Source organism: Papaver somniferum, chromosome 6, assembly GCF_003573695.1.
Source record: "Papaver somniferum cultivar HN1 chromosome 6, ASM357369v1, whole genome shotgun sequence".
In the NCBI taxonomy this organism is placed as follows: Eukaryota; Viridiplantae; Streptophyta; class Magnoliopsida; order Ranunculales; family Papaveraceae; genus Papaver; species Papaver somniferum.
This window is the reverse complement of record NC_039363.1, coordinates 114,337,157-114,348,467: the sequence shown is the minus strand read 5'-3', so window position 1 is coordinate 114,348,467 and position 11,311 is coordinate 114,337,157. Positions and strand designations below refer to the sequence as shown.

General features: G+C 35.1%; 1 protein-coding gene across 2 annotated transcripts; it reads left to right on the top strand.

Annotated features, from left to right (window-relative positions):
• Nucleotides 1–3,663: 3,663 nt before the first annotated feature.
• Nucleotides 3,664–7,411, top strand: LOC113288931 (receptor protein kinase CLAVATA1-like). 2 transcript variants are annotated; one of them, XM_026538084.1, is made up of 2 exons: nt 3,664–6,469; nt 6,729–7,411. In XM_026538084.1, exons 1-2 carry the CDS (start codon nt 3,748–3,750, stop codon nt 7,154–7,156), a joined length of 3,150 nt encoding a protein of 1,049 aa, XP_026393869.1. In that variant the 5' UTR covers nt 3,664–3,747; the 3' UTR covers nt 7,157–7,411. The 2 variants fall into 2 exon arrangements, with proteins under 2 accessions (XP_026393869.1, XP_026393870.1); XM_026538085.1 differs by having other exon boundaries at nt 3,670–6,469; nt 6,798–7,411.
• Nucleotides 7,412–11,311: the final 3,900 nt, after the last annotated feature.

The following is an 11,311-nucleotide window of genomic DNA, read 5'->3' as shown; positions in this document are numbered from 1 at the left end:
TGACGGATCCTAAACCATATTTGTGATTCATGTGGTCCTGTTGTTAAACCAGCCTTAATGTCAGTATGTGTGTTAAGAGAGGCTATGACCATATTATGCAGACCCCAAAAAATTACCCTTAAATTTATGAAATCTTGACACAACTGGAAAAGGAAATGGTGGTCAGGAAGTCCAAAAGATTGGACACATCAGTGGTTTCCCTCATGCCTTAAAAGGTCAACATGGTCTAGAAGGACATGTTGATTACCAGTATAACTGTATTATTGTTGTATTCCTTCCATGTAACTTAGCTCTTACCAAGAAATTCAGTTTGTAGGTTGCATTGATGCTTGGAGAGCTCTTAATGTATGGTTTATTTAGTATTGAAGCAATGTTTTATTGAGTATTTTAGGTTTTATTTGTTTGAAGAAAGGGAGCTTGATAACGAATAGGGTTATTAGTACAATCAACTAAACGAATATTATTATGATCAGAACTCGGGCTTCTATTACTCGGATGGAATAGGTATTGGCTTTTACATGATTTTTTTTTTGTCTCTTTTCGCTTAATTTTGCATTTTATGTTTTTTATTTGTCTTCCTATATTAGGAGGGTCTTCGGCTAATGCTACACTGTAGACCAAGGTTAATCTCAGGTCTTGGTTTAGGTGTTCGATCCCAAGTTATGGCTGATTTAAGCACCAACAAATTAAAGACTCACTTGAAGCCTCAAAAACTGAAGTTATACAGAGTGCACATTTTGTAGCTTCATTGAAAGGAATATCTAAATTTGAGTTTGGAGTACAGGTTAATATCTTCTCTTTCACTCATCAAAACAATTGGATTTTCGTTTCTATCATTTAGTTACTATACTTAGAGGTTCATAGTCCCATTTCATTACGGAAATGCAGTATTATTATTATATTTTTAATGTAGAGGCAGAGAAAAACCATTGTCTTGGTGCACCCCTCTTAATGATAAAGCAATTGATAAGGTAAATCACGACCAATGAAATGTTCATACTTCAGTTCTTATATCTTCTGATCTAACTGAGCTTGAAAGGTCTCGGGTTGCAGTAATCTCTGTTGGTACTAAATTAATATTAAATTTTTCAAGGAACTCTAGAATTTATTTGGTATGTAACACCAACTTATCTTTTAATGTCAACTAAAAGTATATATAGCTACTAATGCTTCTCAAGTGAACATGCAAGAAACACAAGGAGTCATTTTGTGGTTATTTAGTGTTATGTATTTAACTTTTTTGATTCCTCGGGGATTCCAGTCTTAGTTGAATTTGATTGCTCCGTGCCAAGTTTGTTACGTTTCTTAGGCGAATGCAGTTGGTGGTTGAGATTTAAATATATTGACAATTGATGGTGGTGCACTGATTCTGGACTTGATCCAGTGTTTGGGACGAATTGCTCAGTTTGATCCATCTTTGTTGGTTCCGTTTCATTAGTATAAACCGACACCATATTACAGTTTGGTGATATTAAGATTCTGCCTATTATCTATCTTAAGTTGTAGTTCTCTTTGTTTGCTGGTATGACAACTCACTCACCATTTTGGTGGATCAAGGACTTGATATGCAAATTGCATCTTTATTTAGAAGTGGTGACCAATATCTCAAATGATATTTTGAATTTTTCAATAGATTTAGCAGGGGTTGAAGTAAATTATCTTCCTGATATCCCTTTGTGATTATGAATCAGAGGGGCCTTAACTAAGAGTTATTATATTAAATTACGCTTACTTGCTGTCTTAGCTCAAATGGAAGAGCACATGGTCTCAACCATGTAGCTGTGGGTTCGACTCTCACAAATGGCATTATCAAGTAAGCTAAAACCTTACGTGCTTCCGATAAAAGTATTAGCTCTTCTTACTGCAATTTGTGTGTCCCTGGGATTGGTTCTCCATAATATATGATTTCATATTGTTCAGTTTTGGTTTTGTGTTTTGTTAGTTTTGGAAAAGGTGAGGTTATTTGTTTGATGAGTTTGTTGTTGGTTTACATTTAAAAACTGATTGCTTAGGATAATAGGTCTACTAAAGTTGGTGTATCTTAAATGCACATCATTGATAGCTTGACATGTTATTTCAGCGACGATGCAATTCGAGTCTTATATTTTAGTGTTAAAATCATTTCTGGTGCTGCTCTGTTTTGGTAGTTTTGCTATTTAGGTTAGAGATACAGTAAAACATTGGCAATTATGAGCATAGGCAAAAGACGAACCGTTAGAGAAAGCTATTAGACAACTATATAGTAGAGAAGCTATTAGACAGGTACATCGTATCGACTCCAGATAACATGAGTATTTGCTTGTTTTTTTTCTTATTTTTTTTCTAACCATTGAATATTGTGCGTTGTTTCGTTGTCTGGACATTTTTTTATCAGAAGTCTTGGTATTTAAATACTTACGTATGTGTGAAAAATTTTTCTCTCATCTTAATATTATTAACTTCAAGATTTTGAGTTGTTTTAATGTCACGCAAGTAATTCAATTTCGAATTCGTATTTGTGTACCAGACTTTTAGAAACAAATGTATGACGCAGGGATGGGCATAACTTCTTAACAATGTTTAGGGATTGGTGCAGATGAATACATCATATTATTCTCTGTGAAACTTGAGCTTTAAAATGAGTATTAACTTAGCATAATTTATTCTCCACCGCATTATACACAATGATAATAAGAGCCATGGGATTGATAAAAACTGTGGATGATGATAAGAGCCATGGTATTGATAAAGCTGTGGATATTCACGGGCACAAAGTTGAAAACCAATTTCAGAATAAGAGAAACAATATGCGACAACCAATTTGTGCCCGTGCATGATTAAACCTACTTATTCAGTAACGTCTTTGCTAATTGCATGAAAATGATGAGATAGCCCCTCAGCATTATGACTATTGATGTTACAGGTTTCTTCACAATTTTTGTGATAAATCTTTCCATAAAAAGTATTCTTTTCTCGTTGGAAACCATTGATTTGATCTACTGTAAATAACATATAATTCCTACAAATTGATTCGTCTTCATCCATCGTATATTTGACACCACGAATTCTAGTGTTTCTTTGTTGTGATTGCTGTGTTTGTTGTTGTGATCGTTGCGTTTGTTGTTGCGATTGGGAAGCCATATTTGTTAGAAAAAAGATTTTTAGAGTTTTTTTTCTTCTGATAAATTGAGATGATACGAGTAGTTGTGCTTAAAATGAAGGAAAAGTTTGTATTAAGATGGTATGAAATTATGAGATTTTGAGTATGTAGAAGATGTGAATTATACGTTTGAAATGTGCTGAATTTATAGTGAAAAGAATAAGAACCGTTGGATGATGAAATTGAGATATACCCGTTAGCAGTCGAATTTTACCCGTTGGCGATTTTGGGTTACCGCTGGCGGATTAACACAATCCGCAAGATTTTCCTTTACCCGCCGGCGGTTTGTTTCATCCGCGCGGTTCCAGCAGCCTTGGATTTATTTGCCTACTGCAACTCCATTCTTTGAATCCCAAAATCGCTTTTTCCAAACTTTTCATTTTAACTAAAATTTCATTTTTATAAAAGAATTTGTCAAGTCACCGTTAGGAGCGAGCTACAGAAGCAAAACAGTACGGCCACACCACTGGCCCCTGTCACATTGAGTTGCATCAGAGCGCGAGGGTAGAGAGTCTAGAGACTAGAGAGAAGAAGATTGACAGGTACGCATGCACATCCCCTTCTCCTACTCCTACTCCTAGTCTCTTTCTCTCCCTCTCTGTATCTCAATGAAACAAATTTCTCATTTTTCTAATCAAAGATTTGATTCTTATTCCAGTGTCCTTGATTATAAACACACTCCCACTCTTCTTCTTCTACGTACATTCTTCTTCATCACAGTTCACAAAACAGCAAAAAAAATGAGAGGAATAATATCATTATCTCTCCCCTATCTTCTTCTTCTATACTTCTCCATTACTACTCTCTGTTTCTCTTCAGTTTCAGAAACGGAAGTTCTTCTCAATCTAAAAAAGACCTTAATTGGTCCTGATGGTTCTGGTCTTTCAGACTGGAATTCATCATCAACTCATTGTTCATTTTCTGGCATTACATGTGATTCAGACTCACGAGTAATTTCACTTTACCTCGAACTGATTCCTCTGTACGGCACTGTTTCTTCAGAAATCGGTTTATTAACCAACCTAGTAAACGTAACTCTAACTGGTATTAATATAACAGGGTTACTTCCTGAAGAAATCTCAAACTTGAAATCTCTCAAAGTTCTCAACATGTCTAATAACATGCTAGCAGGAAAATTTCCAGAAAAAGTTGCAGGGGAGTTACCAGAGTTAGAGATTCTTGATTTTTACAACAACAATTTCAGTGGGTCTTTGCCTAATGAACTGATTAAGCTTAAGAAACTCAAACATGTTCATATGGGTGGGAATTACTTTACTGGTGAAATTCCATATATTTATTCAGAAATTGAGAGTTTAGAGTATTTGGGTCTAAATGGAAATAGTCATTCTGGTAAAATTCCTACTAGTCTTACTGAATTACCAAATCTTCAAGAACTATATTTGGGTTACTACAATAATTATGATGGTGGGATTCCAGAGGAATTTGGATCATTTAAGAAATTGAAAAGATTGGATTTATCTAGTTGTGGTCTTTATGGTGAAATACCAAAGAGTCTCGGAAATTTGAAGGATTTGGATTCATTGTTCTTACAGTTCAACAACTTATCAGGTAAAATTCCTGCTGAAATATCTAATATGACTCATATGGGTTCACTTGATTTGTCTAATAATAATTTAATCGGTGAGATTCCTCAAGATTTTATCAAGTTTCAAGAAATCACCTTGTTGAATTTATTTCGTAACCATTTTCATGGTGAAATTCCATCCTTCATTGGTGATTTACCAAATCTTCAAGTACTTCAACTCTGGGAGAACAATTTCACTCTTGGGCTTCCTGAGAATCTAGGAAGGAATGGAAAATTGAGAGTATTAGATTTGACTGATAATCATCTCACTGGTTTAATTCCTCAAAACCTCTGTTTTGGTGGGAAATTAGAGACTTTGATTCTAATGACGAATTTCTTCATTGGACCGATTCCTGAGAAACTCGGTGAGTGTAAATCATTAACTCGTGTTCGTCTTTCCAAGAATTTCTTAAACGGAACGATTCCACCTGGTTTGTTTAATCTTCCATCAGCTAATTTACTTGAACTCAATGATAATTTCTTCTCCGGTGGTCTTCCTTCCGAAATGAATAGTCCGAAATTAGAATCTCTGCTTTTATCGAACAATGAAATTTCTGGTAAAATTCCTTCTGAAGTCGGTAACTTAAATAATTTACAGAGTTTGTTTCTTCAAGTAAATCATTTTTCTGGTGAAATTCCTTCTGAGATTGGAAAACTGAAGAACTTATCAAAGATTAATATCAGTAGCAATAACATTACAGGAGAAATTCCTGTAACGTTTGTGGCAAATTCTTCTTTAGTTTCTATTGATTTTAGTAGTAACAGTCTTACTGGTGAAATTCCCAAAGAAATTACAAGTTTGTCAATACTGAGTACTCTGAATTTATCAAGAAATCAACTATCTGGTTCAATTCCTAAAGAAATGAGAGCAATGGTCAGTTTAACCAAGTTAGATCTTTCGTTTAATCAGCTTTCGGGTTTGATTCCGGTGGGCGGGCAGTTTCTAGCGTTTAATGAGAGTGCTTTTTCTGGTAATCCTGATCTTTGTGGTCCTTCGAAACATGCTTCTTGTAACTCAAATGTTAATACTAAACAAGGTATGGGCAAAATGCATTCTATGAGTCCGGTGCAAATCTCCAGTGTTGTAGCAGTAATATTGTTCATGCTGCTATGCCTCGGCGGGTATTTGATTGTCAGGTACTTGAGGAAGAAACAAAACTCGAAGAAGTGGAAGCTTACTTTGTTTCAGAAACTCGATTTTACGGTGGAAGAAGTTCTTGAATGCTTGAAAGATGAGAACATTATAGGCAAAGGAGGTGCAGGTATTGTTTATCATGGATCAATGTCGTCTGGTAATGTTGATGTTGCTATTAAGAGACTAGTTGGAAGATGTAACGGAGGATATGATTTAGGATTCTCAGCTGAAATACAAACACTTGGTAGTATTCGGCATAGATATATTGTGAAGTTACTGGGTTACGTCTCGAACAAGGACACGAATTTGTTGCTATATGAGTACATGCCAAATGGGAGCTTAGGTGAGTTACTGCACGGTTCAAAAGGTTCACATTTTCAATGGGAAACGAGATATAGAGTTGCTGTTGAAGCTGCTAAGGGACTTTGTTATCTTCATCATGATTGTTCGCCTTTGATTATTCATAGAGATGTTAAGTCGAATAACATCTTACTCGATTCTGATTATGAAGCTCATGTTGCTGATTTTGGTCTTGCCAAATTCTTGACTGATGCTGGTGCTTCTGAATGCATGTCTTCAATTGCTGGTTCTTACGGTTACATTGCTCCAGGTTTAGTTAAATCTCTATCACATCACAGCTTTATCTCCTAATGACATAATTAACAAATGCATTATAACTTTTGTGCACGAATTTATCTCGAGTAAGTGTGCCTTTTTAGACAATTATGCGACCTTTATCTAACCAAAGGTTCTTTGGTAGCAGATGCCCACCAAAAGTAGTGGATAAATTCTTTGGTTCTTTAACTTCGAATGTTATTTTATTTGCGTTTCTTTTTTTCTTTTGATCGATTTAAACACATTTGTATTAGATAAATGGAAGCTATTGAAGAATGATGATGAACGGAATGACTTAACCCCCCTTGTGTCGCTGTCGACAGAGTATGCATACACATTGAGGGTGGATGAAAAGAGTGATGTCTACAGCTTCGGAGTGGTGCTGCTGGAACTGGTAACTGGTAAAAAGCCAGTTGGTGAATTTGGAGAAGGTGTTGACATTGTTCGGTGGGTCAGAAAGACAGCATCTGAGCTGTCCAAACCATCTGACGAGGAAGTTGTATTAGCAGTGGTGGATCGCAGACTTGCGGAATACCCATTAACTGGTGTGGTGAACTTGTTTAAGGTGGCAATGCTATGTGTAGAAGAATCAAGTTGTGAAAGACCTACAATGAGGGAGGTTGTTCATATGATTACAAATCCTCCGTCTCCTCGTAATCTCCTAGCTCAGTCAACTGCTTGACATGAACAGGATGAACTTACTTAAATCAAACTAATATTATGTATAAGTAATCAACTTATGCTGCTTACATATGTTGTATCTTTTGATGGTGTGTTTCTAAGGGGTGTGAAATCGTAGCCTAGAATTTTGCTATTACAACCCATGAGAGGTGTTATGGCTACTGTCTCTTCTATTGTATATACCGAGACTTGTTGAGTTTGGAGTTGCAGCCTCCAATTATTATGCTGGCTTGTTAAATAACATATATTCCGTGTACACTGTGTTAGGCTGGACGGATTTAAGCTCTGCACTTCTTGTCGCCTCTCCTTTCTGAGATACGTTAATCGTTCCACTTTTGTGATTGATCCATCTCTATTGCCTCGACTATAGTTAAGAGAAGCCTTAAAAAAACAGAAACAAATTAAAATTCAAAACGGAAATCATTTTTTTCATTCTTAAACAACATGATCTTCTTTCAACAAAATCTTTAGCTTCTTTCGATCCCAAATCATAAAACTTCTAGCTTCTTGAATAGCATTAATCTTTGCGGCATCAAGAGCTATCTTTTCAATAGGTAGTATGTTATTAATCCATTGGAGAATCTACGAAATCAAATAAATCACCGGGACCTGACGGTTTTCTGGTGATTTTCTTTAAACACAACTGGGAACTAATAGGTTCACATATAGTAAGTATGATCCGGGACCTAAATAAGGAGTGAAAATTGACACGTTGAAAGCTTTCAGCAGGGTTAATTGGGACTTCTTAAACCAAATTATGTTAGCTTTTGGCTTTAGTAAAGAATGGTCCAGCTTAATTTCGCAATGTCTGTCCACCGCATCAATAACAGTCTTGCTGAATAGAATCCCAGGTGACTTCTTCACACCTTCTAGAGGAATGAGGCAAGGAGATCCTTTCTCTCCTTACCTTTTTCTGATTTGTATGGAGGCTTTCTCCAGACTACTAATAGCAAAGGAAAATGAAAAACATATAATTGGCATAAAAATTTCTAGACATTCACAATCAGTAAGTCACACTTTCTTCACGGATGATTGCTTTTTGTTTACAAAAGCTAACCTTTCTAGTTGTAAAAATTTACTAAACATCATAAATCAATTCAGTTTGGTGTCGGAGCAGCTTATCAGCTTCAATAAATCAGGGGTGTTTTTTAGTAACAAAATCCCTGCTAGAAATAAACAAATAATGATAAGACTTTAAAAGAAAAAAAAGTAGATATAAAAGACACTTACTTAGGGGCACCACTATTTGTAGATAGATCTAAGCTCAAATCTTTTAACAACATAGTCCAAAAAATGGAAAATAGAGTGTTGAGTTTTAATGGAACCTCCATGCCTCAGGCTAGTAGGTTTGTGCTGATTCAATCGGTACTAACCAGTTTACCGATTTATCAAATGGGTTGTTTCATTCTGCCCAAAAAGATCACTCAAAGGATTAATGCAATCCAGAGAGAGTTCTGACGGGGGGAAGGAAAAAATGCTAGAGGTTGTTTTCTAAAACGTTTCGAATTCTTGTGCAATCCAATAGTTCAGGGTGGCTTAGGTTTCAAAGATGCAAACGAAATGAACTTGGAAATGATAACAAAGTTGGCGTGGAGATTGGCATCTCAACCAAAAGCTCTATAGGAAAAATTACTGAAAGAAAAGTACCTTAGACACACAGCTGTCCTCCACTCTAAAAAAACATTACAATGAATCTTGGATATGGAAATGTATTAAGCAAGGAATGTCTTTAGTTTTTAAGTATAGTTGCTGGGAGGTAGGTGATAGCCAAACAATAAACATTTGGACAGATAAATAAATGCCAGGCCTAGATGAAGCACTTGAATCACTATGTGGTTCACACTTAAACTCTTTAACACTTGTAGCTGAGTTGATTGGCCCAACTACACAGAAGTGGAACTCTGAAAAAGTTAGTAATAACTTTCCTCAAACTATCTCGGATAAGATCTTAAATATCAAATTTTCTTCTGACATAAATGGGAACCCGAAAAGGGATATCTTAAGATGGATTTTAACAGAAAAAAAGGACAATTTTCAGTTAAAACAATGGCAAGTTGCAAAATAACCCTCTAGATCAGAGCTCTCAAGCTTCTGTCTCATTATGGAAGGCTTTTTGGAAGCTTAATGTGTCTCAATGAATAAATATTTTTCTGTAGAAATACATCCACAACTGGGTTGCATGGACTCGACACAACGCTGACGCGGACACGACCAAATAGTGAAAATACTAGGATACGAACACGTATATATAAATATAAATATATAATAGTAAATGTATACAAGTATAAATTTGATGTACAAAAGAAAATAAATAACATGTAAATGTTAAGCAAATCTAAACTAGGATGTGACTAACCTTAATAATTAATGAATACTATAATGTAAATATGTATAAATTTGAAATATGTACTGTTGATATATGAAACATATTAGGGAATTTTGATAAAGTACTCCCGTTTTTTTAAACCCATAAAATTAATGTCCCCGTGTTTTTTCAAACTTTCTAAAATTCCCTCACCGTTTACTTTCACCATTTGGGCCCGCATAATGGAGTCAATGGGCGTTTACCTAGTCAAAAACTGGGCCAAATTACTAAAAACCCATCACTTATCTAAAAGGGTGAGAAATATCTTCACCCGACCCTCTCTTTCTTCCTCTCTCCTGTCTCTCTTTCTTCGTCTCAGAGAAAAAAAAAAGTTTGGCGATTCAATTAAATCGATTAATTAAATCGATAGATGTTTTTGGTTTGATTCATCAGTCTATTGAAGATTAAATTGAATGGTTTCATCGATGGCGACGACTTGAAAGGAAAAGGTGATGTCCAGGTAAGATATTTTGAAACCCTAAGTTTTGATTTTGTTAGATCTGTACTTGCATGATTAAACCAAATGATTTGGAAGCCTTTTCGATCAATATAAAGTGAAACCCATAACTTTTTTTTTTGAAACCCTTATTTTTTCGTTACTTTTTATCCGTTTCTTTTGTTTTGTCTTTGAAAAACAAAGGGAATCTTCCTTTTGTTTTTGTCTGTCACTTAAAATTGAAAACAAATGATGATGTGAAGAATCTGCAGTTGAATCTGATGAAAGTCTTTTATTTGATTTTTTTAATTGTTTAATTTTGTTAGAATTTCTGTCTGTATTTGTATGTGTATTGGGTTTGTATTTGTATGTGTATTGAGTCTGTATTTGGTTTGTATTTGTATGAATGCCTTATAATGTTGTTTTGTTTTTCTGTATATTTCAGTGGCAACATTGATAAGAGAAAAAGCAAATTTAGAGACATAAGTTGTTATTGTACTCACAGTAAGATTCAGTTTGCTTTCAAAAGTGATGGTGGTGGCAGTGCTAGGAAGTTGTTTGGGCAGGGCAGTTCACAACCTACTCAAGCAAGTGTTGTTGGTGATAATTTGAGAGAAGGATCAAATAGTACACCAATTCAAGTAGATGAGGAACCACTTTTAGTTGATGATGACTTTTTTGATGATGAATATTGGTTAAAGAAAATGAAAGAAAAACAACTAGATGAGGCTGTAATTCAACTTGAGAACAAAGAACTGGATGAGTGCCATCCTGTATAAGATCCTGAAGCTGCAGCTGCTTATAATAGTGATGAAGAAAATGAAGATTCAAGTGATGATGAAAGTGAAAATGCAGTTGAAGGTGCTTATAACCTAAACACTTCAGTTACTGTTTTGTACTTTTGTGCATTTAATATTTACTGATGCATTAGTTATTGTTGTACTAACTGATTCAAGTTATTCTTATGCAGATAATGATGATGCAAGTGATGATGGTGCAGAAGTAAATGACCAAGGTTGAAGACTGACATGGCACTTTAATAATCTTGCTTTTATGTTTATATGAGTGATGAAGGTGTAAAACTAACTAGAGCTTTTTGTTTTGTACTTGTTTAGGTAAAGAGGGTGAAGAAGACCCACAATATTACAAGGATTTCCAAGATGATAACCCTGAGTTTGAGGATGAACCTGGTGAGCTTTTTGATGAGTCAGATTTTCTTAAACCACTAGATCCTTCACAAATGATAGTAGGTACTACCTTTCCTGATAAAGATGCATTCAAAAGACATCTTAAGTTATTCAGTGTTAACAATGAATGTGAATTTAAGGCTCGAAAGAGTGACAAGAAAAGACTTA

Coding starts and splice junctions, on each gene's coding strand:
- LOC113288931 (XM_026538084.1), top strand. CDS start 3,748: ATGAAACAAATTTCTCATTTTTCTAATCAAAGATTTGATTCTTATTCC. Junction 6,470..6,728: donor TTACGGTTACATTGCTCCAG/GTTTAGTTAAAT, acceptor CATTTGTATTAG/ATAAATGGAAGCTATTGAAG.